Source organism: Sinocyclocheilus grahami, unplaced genomic scaffold (genome assembly GCF_001515645.1).
Source record: "Sinocyclocheilus grahami isolate Dianchi unplaced genomic scaffold, SAMN03320097.WGS_v1.1 scaffold245.1, whole genome shotgun sequence".
In the NCBI taxonomy this organism is placed as follows: domain Eukaryota; kingdom Metazoa; phylum Chordata; class Actinopteri; order Cypriniformes; family Cyprinidae; genus Sinocyclocheilus; species Sinocyclocheilus grahami.
In genome coordinates this window covers 162,528-177,755 of record NW_015505424.1, presented here as the reverse complement: position 1 = coordinate 177,755, position 15,228 = coordinate 162,528, and the positions used below count along the sequence as shown (strand labels likewise).

Sequence of the window (15,228 nt, the reverse complement as noted above, 5' to 3'; positions counted from 1 at the left end):
CGGGATTGCGGGATTGCGAGCCTGGCCGCTCTCATCAAACGCAGCCAGGCGAGAGCGGAGCGTGCGCAGCGAGAGCTCGCCAATCAGCAGACCGTGCATGCTCCGCTCCTAAACAAACAACACACAAATCGTGTGTAATCCCCCGCCGCCAGATATCGTGGGCAGGGAGAAACACAGCGTTTGTAATGCCGTTCGCTCGCCATAGCTTTCTCATTGTTTTATATATATGAGTGCTTGTGCGGACAGACAACAGTAAATAGACAGACACATACACAGAGCGCTACTGAAGGGCAGAACCGGATGTGCTTTTATGCTTTCTGATGCTTACGTCACCCTGCTCGTGACGTCTCGCTGCTCCATTGGACGGATTTGACACGTGCTTCAGAACGCGGTCACGCAAGGGCGTTCCCAAAGCGACTCGACGCAGCTCGAGTTCCTGAAGGGGAACGTACTTACAGTCTGTGAGTCAGAACAGCCGGCATTGTAGTCTACTCTCCCAGGATCAGGAAACAGTCCTCCATAAAATGCGCTGCACACATCTGAATATTTGGGTTGAACTGTTCTGGAACAGTTTTGTAAATACAACTTAACCACTGATTTCTAGTTGTGTCCTCTTTTGGAAGGCCAAACTTACATTTACATTTACATTTAGTCATTTTGCAGACGCTTTTATCCAAAGCAACTTACAATTGGGGGATACAAAAGCGATCCTTTACAAAGAGGCGAACAGATACAGGAAGTGCCTGTAATAGCAAGTTTCTAGACATTGTTCAAATAAGTACAAGCTAGAAAGAGAAGGAATAAATAAAGAGATTGTTTTTTTTCATGTCCCATTTTAACAATACTCAAACTTCCAACGAAACACACAGCGTCTTCACAACATGGTGGCATCGGTGGTAACAACAATAAAGTTACGCCTTCTTTCTTTGCGTGAACATTTGGGCGGCGCTATGCAAATCACACAGTGACGTAGACATGTGGGGGCGTGTTTGAACGAGGAGTTTTAGGAGGGCGGGGAAGAGTCTTAACTTTTATAAAGAATATCTCTTTGGGTTTGAGACTTTAGTCTTTGCAACTTTAGTGATCTTATCTATTCACGAACAGCTTGTAACACTCCAAAGGGAAAGGAAAACTTGAAATCGCATCATGACCCCTTTAACTTTAACTTTAAGCTCACGCTTCACTCACTCATCGGAATCCATTTTCTGCATAGAAAAAACAAAACAAAAAAACTAACATATTTCTCACAGTTTCAAGTATATATCAATTTTGAGTTAATATTTCACACATCAAAATGATCTGTCAGTGACATTATTATTATTATTTAATTTATATTTTCAGGCTTTCGTTTCATTTCTTTTAAATTGTTTTTATATTTTGTTTGATTACTGGATAACACATATTACTTGTCATACCATGGGGATGATGGAATATACAGTACTTATATATATATATATATATATATATATATATATATATATATATATATATATGTATATATATTGTAAATAAACAGGTTCTCAAAAGAAAATTGTTGATGACTGATAACTGAAATGTAATTAATTCATACGCATAACGATATACAAATCCAAAAGTGGAATACTATTTTTTTTTAATCTATCTCAGAGCTTCTAGTCTACAGTATTTTGTTAATTTGCCAGTTTTAAAGTTTTACCACTGTGCTTATTTCACACACATTTAATATTTCACAAACACGGGACCGATCTCTTCCCTACAGCGGTTGAGCGATTTGTGTGCACACAGCCCCTGGCAGATCCTCTCTCTTTCGTTTTCATTTCCCGGAAGGATTCTTAATATTGCAGCGATTCGCATAAGAAGAAGACAAAATCTGCTGTGCAGCACTAAGACTTTACGCGACACCACATGCTGTATTTGGTGTATATATCGATCAGCTATTGATTCAGTAATCAGGTATAAATATTGTAGCGAATTTTTAGAAGAGTTTGTCAAGTCTTGAAGGCTACAGAACATGAGTGACGCCTCCTCACCGCCACCTTTGATAAAGGTAAGATCCATGATAAACGCACAGCTCTCACTCACAACCAGATAATAGGCTATAGTTCTATGGTTGACTTTTAATTAGTAGCCAATGTTTTATTAATGCCCACAACGAAGGAAAATACTTTAAATGCATGAAAATCACATCAACTGCTCACTTAAACAAATATTTTATTCAACTAGCTTTCTTTTTTTGTTATTTTGTAAACCCTCTCAAATGTCATAATAAAAAAGTCAAATATTAATGTAGATTTTTGATGCAAATTTACTTTAGTAAAAAAATTAGGCAACAGTGCAAAACTGAAAATAAAAACTGTTGGGTGCCTCACATTTACTTTCACTTTTGCTGTGTGTATTGAGATCTCAGTTTGTGTTCATACAGCAAGAGTCGATTGCCAAATTTCTGTATTTTCTGATTCATTCATGTCAATGCATTATTATACATCACTGAAAACATGGATTTTGAGAGTGAAGGACTTTTCTTAGATTTTTCTTGAAGTACATGTTTCTTTCTGCTTTCCCTTCCAAGCTTCAGCAGAGCTGTAATGGGAACAAACCCCCAGTTTGCTCTCCGATTATGCACGACCCTCAAAATGAACCTCCATTCGGGTATGAGACAGTGCCTGATGAACTCTGCAAGCTACCTGGAAGACTACGTATGTTCCCACATGAAATAATTTACATGAATAGCATTAAAGGACAAATGTACTCAACGTAGCATAAAGCATTTGTCTTCTTATATACATATATAAGTCTACTTATAGTCCAAAGCCATACAAAGTTTGGTGAAAGGAATAGACAGAACTTATTCACTCAAAACCTACTGTCAAATTAGATTCAAACGTGCAAATATTGTGCCTTGTGCCTGCATTACATCACATCAGTTTTGAATGCGTGCAAATGCTCATAAGAAGGGGATGATTTTCACCAAATTATGACCTAAGTTTTGGTCTGTTCCTCCCCAAAGGGCTTCATATGACATGGAATATAGTAAGTCAGGCATTTGCGTGCTTGTTTGGTGTTTTTATGCCTTTTATGGATATTCCGAGCCACTAAACACTGTCTACGTCCATTGCAGCCTCATTATTCTCCAAAATTCTCATAAAATTACCGTAAAATAAAGAAATTTATACAGATTTTGAAAGACATGAGGGTGAGTAAATGCTGCCAGTGTTTTCATTTTTGGGTGAACTAACGCTGTATTTTATGCTTGTAATGCACAGGGATCAATCCATCCTTGTGGAATAAGGAGGACGTGAATCTCTGGCTGCGCTGGGCTCAGAGGGAATATTCTCTGCGACGTGCGGACCACCAAAAATTTGAGATGAATGGAAAGGCACTTTGTCTTCTCACCAAAGAAGACTTCCGTCTTCGCTGTCCCAGCTCTGGTGTGTGATACTGAAATGAATAAGTTATATTTATCAGTTTTGTACATATCTTTTATAATAATAATGGCAACTGCTGTGACAGGTGACGTTCTGTATGAACTCCTTCAACATGTGAAGCAGCAGAGGAGATGTGCGATCTTCAGCCCGCTGTCCAGCTCCAACACACAGTCACATCAGACGCCCGTCTCACACGGGACGACAGGTGATCTATCTATCTATCTATCTATCTGTCTGTCTGTTTGTCAGTCTGTTTGTCAGTCTGTCTGTCTATCTATCTATCTATCTATCTATCTATCTATCTATCTATCTATCTATCTATCTATCTATCTATCTATCTATCTATCTGTCTGTCTGTCTGTCTGTCTATCTATCTATCTGTCTGTCTGTCTATCTATCTATCATCTGTCTGTTTGTCTGTCTGTCTATCTATCTATCATCTGTCTGTTTGTCTGTCTGTCTATCTATCTATCATCTGTCTGTTTGTCTGTCTGTCTATCTATCTATCATCTGTCTGTTTGTCTGTCTGTCTATCTATCTATCATCTGTCTGTTTGTCTGTCTGTCTATCTATCTATCATCTGTCTGTTTGTCTGTCTGTCTATCTAGCTATCTATCATCTGTCTGTTTGTCTGTCTGTCTATCTATGTATTCATAAAGATGGGAGTGTTCAGCTAAGGTCTTAAAAGCAATCAAATTCATCCATTTTAAACAGTCATGCATGTATTGTTTGACCACTTGCATATTTTTATGCAATTATTAATAACACTTAGGATCCATTAGTTAATGTTAGCTAATAACATTATTTAATTAACGAACATGAACAAACAATGAACAATACATGTATTACAGTACTTATTCATCTTTGTTAATGTTAGTTAATGAAAAACAGCCGTTCGTTGTTATTTCATGTTAATTCACAGTGCATTAACTAATGTTAACAAGCACAACTTTTGATTTTAATAATGCATTAGCAAGTATTGAAATACTTCAGAATTTTAGAGCATTTTTAAGTAACAAGCCGAGAGGACTCTTCCTTATTCAGGTTATTCTTGTGCAATCCTCTATTATGGGCATTTTGATAAATGTCTGACTTCCTATTTGAACAAGTGCCAGAGAATAAATGAAACACCGTTGAAGGAAATGAGCCATTGTTTTTGCTCACATTTGGCATATCATTCTTACCTAACATTTTATATCAGTATTTTATAGTTCTTTATAACTGATTCTGAGGGGAAACACACTGATCTGCTTCATTTGTGTAACATGGTGTTAAATAACACCCATTTCTTTATGCAGGAGGGAATTTCCTGGTTGCAACGCAACTAGAGCTGTTGTCAATAGGTGTGGCTAAATTAGACCTACCTCCATTCAAACAATATAGTACAATACATTTCATTCATATTTGCCATTTTTCAAGACTTGACTCTATATGAATAAAATGTTCAATTGTTTTGCGGTTACAGCTGTAAATAGCATTTGATAATTGGTCTTGCAGGTCCTTATGGTCCCTCTAACAGAAGTGTTCCTGTTTGTCCCGTGAATCCAAATTCCTGGGTGTTAACAGCTAGATGCAACACAGATGAGAACCAGGAGAGGAAACCTTTGTCTGCTGACCCTGAACATTCACATGGCATGCACAGAGGTCAGCGCCTAAACCCCAAAATGTCATGAAATCATAGCCCTGGGGATAGATCTTATTTTATTAAATGAATAGTTCATCCAAAAATAAAAACCTGCTGAAAATGTACTCACCCTCAGGCCATCCAAAACGTGGATGAGATTGTTTTTCTTCAGAAAAGATTTGGAGAAATTCAGCATCCCATCGCTTGCTCAGCAATGGATGCTCTGCAGTGAATGGGTGCCGTCAGAATGAGAGTCCAAACAGCTGATAAAAACATCACAATAATCCACAAGTAATCCACAAGACTCCAGTCCATCAGTTAACACCCTGTGAAGTGAAAAGCTGTGTGTTTGCAAGAAACAGATCTATGAAAACTTTTTTAACTTCAAACCATCGCTTTAGGTAAAGATGTTTTTAACCTAAAAATCGCTTGCTAAAGTCCTCTATCCATAATATTGCATAATATGTCTGAATCAGGAGAGAAATATACACAGATCAAACACGGTTTTCAAGTGAAAACAGTCCAAAACTGTTCTAAACAAGTATGTCAGTGGATTTTGATGTGAGAGGGATATTCTGGTTATTCTGATGGTTACTCAGGTTATTTTGACGGCACCCATTCACTGCAATGGATCTGTTGGTGAGCAAGTGATGTAATGCTACATACAAATCTTTTCTGGTGAACTCATCTTCATCTTGGATGGTCTGAGGATGAGTAAATTCCCAGCAAAAATTTTTGGGTGAACTATTCAAGACTAGATGCAGATGTACAGTATATAAAACATTTCTGAGAATGCTTATTTTGTAAGTCTTTAGGGGTTAATCTTTGAACTGCAATGGGTTTTAATGGGTTTGTATTTAATAAAAATGGAAAATATTTTATTTTCAAGCCCCACACATGAAATGTAAAAGATGTTGTAGACATGAATTAAGAATTTGATCTCATGATTTAATGAATTCCTAGTTTTAGTTAAACCATGGGTTTTAGTGTATCGTATAATTTAAATTAAAACAAGGGAACAAATTAGTCAAATATGACCAAAATTGACCTAAAATGAGGGGATGAATGTGGCCAACATGGACACTAAGTCGTGGGAGCAAATTTGTGGCCACAATATCTATTATCTTTCTTCAGCATGTCATATGCTGAACTCTGTAAAAAATGCTTACATTTTTGTAAAAGAATGTTACAAGTGTAGAAGTGTAAAATGTAATGTTAAAACTCTTTGGAAGTGTACTGAGGCCCCTAGTGAAAACCACTGATACAGGATATGGATGAGTTTGTTTAGTACTAAAGTAAAAATGTCACTTTGACCCTTGAGATTCTATAGCTCTCCATTTATTTGTATTTTGCAGAGCTTTCTCGTCATTCTCCTGAGGAAAAAAATCAACAGACATCTCCAGACAAAACCAGACAGCCTTTAAATGTTTACTCTAGAGATGTGCCTCTCAACCTGTCCAGTAAACCTACAGGACCTGCAAACACCACACAAACCTCTGAGGCTAATGGAAAGATTGCAGGTGCTCATGCATTTTGTTTCAGACATTGAAAACTGGTAACAAAATAATATATGATACCAGCCATTGGTAATGGAGAAAAAAAAAATACCGGATGTCAAAAACCATAAAGGAATGTCTTTTCTTCAGTGTTGGGCAGTAACTAGTTATATGTAACAGTGTTACGTAATTTAATTACACAATTAATGTAACTGTAATCAGTTACTGAGAAAAAAATGTGTAATTAAATTACAGTTACTTATGAAAATAACGATAAGTTGAATAATATTGATTTGTTGCTTTGCCTGTTTTTGATGTGCACAATGCCTTCTATAGCTCTCCGTTTATTTGTATTTTGCAGAGCTTTCTCGTCATTCTCCTGAGGAAAAAAATCAACAGACATCTCCAGACAAAACCAGACAGCCTTTAAATGTTTACTCTAGAGATGTGCCTCTCAACCTGTCCAGTAAACCTACAGGACCTGCAAACACCACACAAACCTCTGAGGCTAATGGAAAGATTGCAGGTGCTCATGCATTTTGTTTCAGACATTGAAAACTGGTAACAAAATAATATATGATACCAGCCATTGGTAATGGAGAAAAAAAAAATACCGGATGTCAAAAACCATAAAGGAATGTCTTTTCTTCAGTGTTGGGCAGTAACTAGTTATATGTAACAGTGTTACGTAATTTAATTACACAATTAATGTAACTGTAATCAGTTACTGAGAAAAAAATGTGTAATTAAATTACAGTTACTTATGAAAATAACGATAAGTTGAATAATATTGATTTGTTGCTTTGCCTGTTTTTGATGTGCACAATGCCTCCTGCCATTTAAAGGCTGTTTAGTAAAGTGATGCTATTCTGATGCATTTGATTGGTTCTCTTGTTTGAATTTGCAGCATACCACTTCGGCCAAGTACTGTACATCAATCCACATTGCCACTGAAAGCTTTAGGCTACAACCTGTCTGAGAGTTGATTAACTGATTAACAGTTGAAAACATTCGTTAGAAATTTAGAAAAGTAATTAAAAATGTAATCAAATATATTGTTACATCACTTTAATAAAGTAATTGAAATACTTACACCATTTATTGCATTTTACTGTAACCTATATTTCATTTATAAAGTAACCTTCCCAACACTGCTTTTCATTAGACTGCAAACTCTTATGGGACTATGTGTACCAGCTGCTGTCGGACAGCAGGTATGAGGCCTTTATACGCTGGGAGGATCCGGATGCCATGATCTTCAGAGTGGTGGATCCCAACGGACTGGCACGACTCTGGGGCAACCACAAGGTACTGTAACAGACCAGAACAGCTCATGTCTTCATTGCTTTACGTGTGACTGATAATAATTGGGTCTGTTTGTTTGTTATTGCAGAACAGGGCCAATATGACCTATGAGAAAATGTCCAGAGCATTACGCCATTACTACAAGCTCAACATTATCAAGAAAGAGACAGGCCAGAGGCTGCTCTTCCGGTAAGTGGAGGCACTCAAAAGGCATTTGAAGTACATTTGTAATTTTTTAGTACTCAAATGTAGTAGTCGGTTAATATGGGAATTTAATATGGGAATTTCTGTCATTAGTTGATGGTGATGCTAATATAATTCCAGTATAATTCCATGCTATTAAATGCTACATATCCTTTGTTTAAAAAAAAGAAAAGTGCACTTAATTATAAAGAAAGTGAATTTGTAGTGTACTACAAATTTTAAAAAGATTTAAAAAAAACTGTTCTTTCAGAAAATATTTCACTGGTAATCAAATAAAAGGCTGGTAATTAAATTTGAGTGTACTTGAAGAGAGTACACTTTCCTGATTATGTTAACACACTTAAAACTAAACTTAAAACAACTAAAGATTGCAGTTTGTGATAATGTCAAACGCTTTACATTTTAAATAATTATGTTTTAATTCGTTTTTCTTTAAACAATTGCACATATTTTGATGCATTTATCCCAAAGCACATGTAAAATACTTGATTATAATTTTAACTGTAGAGTTTTTGATATTACTTTTCAAATTAATATATTGTAAATATACTAAATTGTAACTTCGTCATTACAAATGTGTAATTACAAATATATTGAAATATTTGACATACATATTAGTATACTATAAATATCGGATTTCAAAGACAATAGAATTATGAAATTACATATAAAGATGTACTTTAGTCCTACTTCAATCAAAACTGAAGTTCAGCTAAAATGATTTAATATAAATTTCAGTTCACACTTGTGTCCACATTTAAGATATTCTTAAGTATGTTTAAGTATATTATTTATGTATTAAATTTAATTAAATTACAATTCATTTAAAGCCTATTTTAGACTAGACTTATTCGGAATCCACTAACATATTTGAAATTCTTTATCATTGACAAGGATTCAGTGGATTTTTGAACTCACACAAGGGGGAGCTAAAACTGTTAATTCTGTTAAACTGGGCATTGTGATCTCAAAATGGAAAATATTGGCTTGGCCCATATTATGTTGTACAGTCATCGTATGTTTTCAAACACTCTCTCGGTGCTGCAGGTTTCTGAAGACCCCTGAGGAAATCATGCACAGCAGGTCAGACCGTGGAGAACCATCAGGGTCTCCTGATAGTCCTGACTATCAGTCTCCAGACTGCAGAGAAGACGCTCTGGAAGTATCACCTGTATCGACTCCTACTACACTGAGCCCCAGCTCTGAACACAACTTCAGCATATCACCAATCCCATAACATTCACTCCCACATTCTGATCCAGGATCAGCTTTAGTCATTAATTAACCTGACTTTTTTAGAATGGGAAATCCAGAGCTGATCTTCTGTCAGAGTAAACGTCCAATGCAGCTCAATGTGAAAAGCCATCAGCAGCACCAGAGATGGCTGATATCCTGTAGAGGTTCCACAAGACTCTATTTTAGGATGCGCTCAGTTTAAGAGCCACACCACATGATTTTGACTCAGGGTAGTAGTGTGCAGTTGTTTGTTGTTAATATGTGTTAAAAGCTGAATGACACTAATTTCTCAACACAACAATTCTGATTGATTCTCATAGCTGATGACTGGAGTTGATATGAAATTTTCTCTCAGGTTGTAAAACTGTGCAATGTTATTTTTACAGATTTGTGAACTGCGCTGCATTATACTATACTTTACTGTAACAGCATTACATTGTTGCTTTTTTACCATTAATCGAATATCATTAATAATCTACAGAATGAAATCTGTGAATTCATTAATCAGCTATTAACTGTATAAAGGGAGTTGACAAATAAGATGCTCATAAAAGTTTTTTTTAGGTTAAAATGTATGCAATTTGTGTTTGATTAAATTTTGATTATATTTTACCATTTCTAGGCCTTTTTTCTTCAACATTTTTTTATTTTCTTTAAAGAACCAAGGTTCCCACTGTCTTGGAAAACCTATATGAGGAATTTAATTCTAATCTAGTTTTAAAATTTTGATTTCTAGGCCTGGAAAAGTCATTTAAATTAATAAAATCCATATGCCCTATAGGCTTTAAAAAAAAATTATATATATATATATAGAACTGATTTTTCTGGTTATGCCAAGCTGTAAAATATTTTATCAGGTAGAAATTTTGAGTAAAAAAATATTATTATTTATTTTATTTTTTTATCCTTAATCCTCATCCAGTAACTCACGAACAGCTGGAAAAGTCATGGGGCCTTTGGATATTGCTGCGACCAATGGGGGCGCCTTTGAGTCCAAATGGGAACCATTTATCTTAAAAGCAATCCGTTCAGCTGGGGGAAGTGATATCACTTGTTTATTGCTCACCGCAAATAAGCTTTAGCTGTGGGAATGGTAGGTACATTTAAAATTATTTTATCTACATAACATATCTAAGTTTTGGAAGAGGAAGTTGATAACTTTAAGTTTCAATTTAAGTGATTCATAGTCTTCTTCAGGGATCAGTGTGTGCTTGAAATCTATGATTGGTTTAGCTAATCTAATCTAGTCATGATTGTGCTCATTTTAAGACATTTTACTAAATGTCAAGCATATGACTGCTCTAAAGACCACAATATTGCAGACATTTACGTCTGATGCCCGTTGAAAGTGTGCAGACACACATATAATAGGCCTACTTTAGACATCATGAAGTGAGGAATTGATTTGAGAATTTGATCTCCTCGGTGGCTTCACATTATTCATGGTATCCCAGAGGGGAAGGAGGGACTTCCTTGTGGTTTTTAATAAATTAGTTTTGGTTTAACAGCACCGTGACCATATGTTTTATACGTTGCACTGATGCTCCTCACCTAAAGTTAGTTCGAGAACTGAAGAACTCGTACCATCTGACATTGAGGAGATCGTTCTAGTCATGTCTTCGCCGTTATGCATTCTGTCTAAAAATGAGAACCTCTCTGTGTCTTTCTGTGGTTCTGGCTTTCTAGCAACATACCAGCTCGGTGCTGCGCAGAGTCTTTTGGATAATGCGGCCTGGATCCTGCAAGGAGCTCCGAGGGTCTACGGCGCGTCTGCTGGTTCCCTCGTCGCTGCGGCGGTCGTCTGTGGCTCCAATCTAGGTAATCTGAGATCCTTCTATCCATGACCTTCATTCACGGACTAGGTTTAGTGTTGTACTTACTCTGAAGGTTGTAGGTTCAAATCCCACCTAAAGAGGACCAGATTGGTACTGGGTTTAATGTGCTGTAAGTCACTTGGATACAAGAATCATGGCTTATAACTGACTGTTAAACGAGACTATAGTCATTAAATCCTCCTTTTCTTCTCACAGGTCGTCTGCGAGACCAGCTTCTGGAATTTGCGCGATTTACCAAACAGCATCCGCTCGGTCTTCTCAGTCCCACGGTGGATATTTTCCGGTGGCTGGAGGTCACACTGCAGCGCTGTCTGCCTGATAACGCACACACTCTGGCCAGCGGCCGTCTGCACATCTCCATGACTCGCATCTCTGATGGAAAAAATGTCATCGTGTCAGAATTTCATTCCAGCGATGACCTTATAAAAGTAAGTGTTCATTCAGGGTAACATTTTATAATAAACTCTTAGTTTATTTATAGTTTATAAATTGTATTCTCTACATTGGTAATACATTAATAGGTTATGTAATAGGTCACAGTGAGTTGTTCATTTATTGTCACGTTAGTTATTATTGTTTAATTAGCTCACATGTAAAGAGTTAGTTGTTTTATATATTATAATGTTTTATTATCTATTTTATTATAATGTTTTTTTTAACAATTTGTTAACCATACCTAACTCATGTACAGTATTTAAACCAGTTTTAAAGGAGTTGTTAATTATTTATTAGAAGTAAATAGTTTTCACTTTACATTAAGTCGTGGAAAATACTAAAATAAAGGCAATAAACTACTTTTATTAGACATTAATTAATAGTGAGTGTTTCCAAAATATTTACAAAACTTTAAGCATAAATGTCTCTCTCTCTCTCTCTCTCTCTCTCTCTCTCTCTTTCTCTCTCTCTCTCTCTCTCTCTCTCTCTCTATATATATATATATACAGTTTATAAAAAAACATCAAAAATAATTTATAGTTTAATTAAATAGAATATAAAAACATCACATAGTATACATATAGATTGATATATAATAATAGACAAATAGAAATAGATTGTAACCCCATCTCCAGTCCTAAACAACCACCACAAAAAAAATTATTATTATTTGGCAGAAAAATGTAAAGTGATAATTTTCTAAATGCATAAATAGTGAATGTTTTTGTGTCTGTGCAGATGGAAAATGTAAGTAAATGTGCATTATGTAAAATACAAACAAATACTCATGAGATCACGTTGTTTAAACACATTAAATCTTTAATATAAGCTAATTAAACAATAATAATTTGTAAATTACAGTGACAGTACGAACTCACTTTTTGTATGTAGCCTATTTATGTATTAACAATGTAGAGGCGTCATTTTATAACCTATGCATTAACTACAAACTAATACTTTACAAATGATTAAAACTTGCAAAGTGTTACTTTATTGAGTCGTTTAAAAAGGGAAAAAAATATATGTATAAATGTACAAAATCTTGAGTTTACATAAGTGTCACATTACAGCTCATACATCTTTAGCAGTCTATAAAAAGTAATCTATTTTGTCTCTAATTTGTTTGGTACCATAACCGTATCTGTCAGCCTGAGAGGTTGAAAGAGGAAGAAAGCCAGAGAAGAGCAGAAAGCAGATGACAACGTGATATATTAGTAGGGTTTATTGAATAATCGTAGTTGCAATAATCGTATGTTTCAATGCTCTGACTGTGTTAGATTCCTCTCTACTTTGTCTGGACTTCATCCGGACCAGCACAAATCCAAAAAGTTAGTTTCCATTGCAACCCAAAAGCAACAGAAAATGACTGCTTCACAACATCATCCTGTGACTTTAAAAACCTTAAAATGGAGATATTATCTCATCTCTTACTTGTGAAGAAAAATATCATTTGAAACCACACAATCTTAAGATTCAACAACAATAAGCACTGCAATAGGAAGGAAAATAAAAATGTAATATAAAAAAAAATAATTATATAATGGAATAATTAAACGATGAATCATGATTAGAAATGAATGATTAAAAAATTAAGAAAATAAGCAGATTTATGGTTGCTCTCTTGAAGCAACACACACTCACAGGTTGTTACTGTGGATCCTGATTCTTCAAATCAGATCTCATGATAAAACATTTATTTGACAAGCTGGCAATTTCATACGAATTTGATTATTACAAATATGTATGAACTTTTAGGGAAAGAAAAAAAAGTAGTCCAGACCTAAACCTTACTGAGGTGTAAGTGGGTAGTATGAAAATGTATAGATGATATCATACAAATTAATTTTAATTTACTACCAATTTACCAAATCACGAATTGCCATGTTGGCTGTAGACACGTCAAGATTTTTTTTTTTTTTGCATTTTCTTTAATAAGTCACAGCCTGCTATAGTTAGACACTTTTTTAAACACTTTTTGTACCAAAGCAACTATATAATCAATAGCCTTTTTACGTGGGCAGTTGTACGATTGAATAACACAATAAACATAATATATTATAATAAACCTGCAGTATATCAAATAAAATCATAACTAATAAAATCGTTTTAATGCTTATTACAATTACTGATTACGTCTTTTTAAAGCTAATATTAGCTGCAGGAATATGTTTAGATAAAATAATCAGCTAAAAAGTGAAAAGATGTAATCATGTTTAATTGAGACGTCATAATTATTATGTAATTAATAACCCACAAAGATAAACTCGTTTATGGCAGCTACCATCTATCAACAATGTTATAACCAATGTATGTCATTTTTAACCAACAACAATTAGTTTGAATTCAGATGCATCAAAACTCTAGAAAGCATAAGCAAGATGCAAGTGCACATCCCATAGTAATACCTATAACATCAGGTCTTCTTAGAAATTTCTAAAAACATGCAGCCCTTCTTCACAAGGAAGAGGAAGAACCAAATAAGTGTCATCACTTTGGCTTATTTGTTAATGAAGAAATTTAGTGTTCTCTCTAACTTTGTAAAATAGGTCAAACTATATTTCTCTTTCACTTTTTCTTTTATTGGCCTCTTTCCTTCCTCTATAAGGCACTTTTGTGTAGCTGTTTTGTCCCTGTATACTGTGGCGTGATCCCACCACAATATAAAGGAGAGGTGAGTAAAAGTGTTTGTACCAAGTGCTCTGTGACAACATGCCTAAAACTACATAAATACACTAAACCAACACACAGCCCAGAATAAGCTATAAATACAACACCTGTTTACTTTGCCAGCACTATATGGATGGAGGTTTCACAAACATCCAGCCCTTAGAGGATTCCTCTCCCACCCTCACCATCTCCCCATTTGCTGGACACATGGACATCTGTCCGTCCGATACCTCCACCATCCTGTGCGATGTCATCATCCAGCAGCTCTCCTTCCAGTGCTCCGTCACCAACTGCATCCGGCTGGTAGATGCCTTGTTCCCTCGAGACTGGAGGGTGAGTTCTGTAACTGTGTCCTAACACAGGCACTTCTATGGTGCCTTTTTGTTATTTTCAGAGTAAACACAACTAGTGTTGGGTGATATGCTCAGTTTTCATATCGTCCTATCGTCAGCCTGTGAGATCGCCGATACACTATATTATCGTGTTAATTTATTTAATTGTTTATTTACTTAGTTTCATTGCCGGAAAGTGAACCAACTCCAGCGTAAGGCTAAAAACAGCCTTTTTAATGTGACTGAATTTCTATTTAACATGATAACAATTCAATAGAAATATTGTAAGTTACTCATTATAATGCTTATATTTCCTCAGTTATTCAAAAAGCAGCTACAGAAAACGAGCAAAGACCATTTGCATTACCATTTGCAAAATCATCACAAGCTCAGTCTAGTGCGAGTTTATGCACATTAAAGGGGTCATTTGATGCGATTTCAAGTTTTCCTTTCTCTTTGGAGTGTTACAAGCTGATTGTGCATTGATAAGATCCCTGAAGTTGCAAAGACTAAAGTCTCAATACCAAAGAGGTATTCTTTATAAAAGTTAAGACTCTGCCACGCCCCTCTAAAATGTCTCGTTCTAACACGCCCCCACATATCTACCTCACTATGTGGAAATAATGTTCACGCAAAGAAAGAAGCCGTGGTTTCAGTAACCGCAATTAGTGTTGAAGCAGCATGTCAGGG

At 35.5% G+C, this 15,228-nt stretch overlaps 1 protein-coding gene across 1 annotated transcript; it reads left to right on the top strand.

Annotated features, from left to right (window-relative positions):
- Nucleotides 1-1,812: 1,812 nt before the first annotated feature.
- etv7 (ETS variant transcription factor 7) lies at nucleotides 1,813-9,742 on the top strand. Its single transcript, XM_016289424.1, has 9 exons — nucleotides 1,813-2,026; nucleotides 2,549-2,675; nucleotides 3,243-3,407; nucleotides 3,490-3,609; nucleotides 4,902-5,048; nucleotides 6,384-6,548; nucleotides 7,690-7,832; nucleotides 7,918-8,018; nucleotides 9,081-9,742. Exons 1-9 carry the CDS (start codon nucleotides 1,991-1,993, stop codon nucleotides 9,268-9,270), a joined length of 1,194 nt encoding a protein of 397 aa, XP_016144910.1. The 5' UTR covers nucleotides 1,813-1,990; the 3' UTR covers nucleotides 9,271-9,742.
- The last annotated feature ends 5,486 nt before the right edge of the window (nucleotides 9,743-15,228 follow it).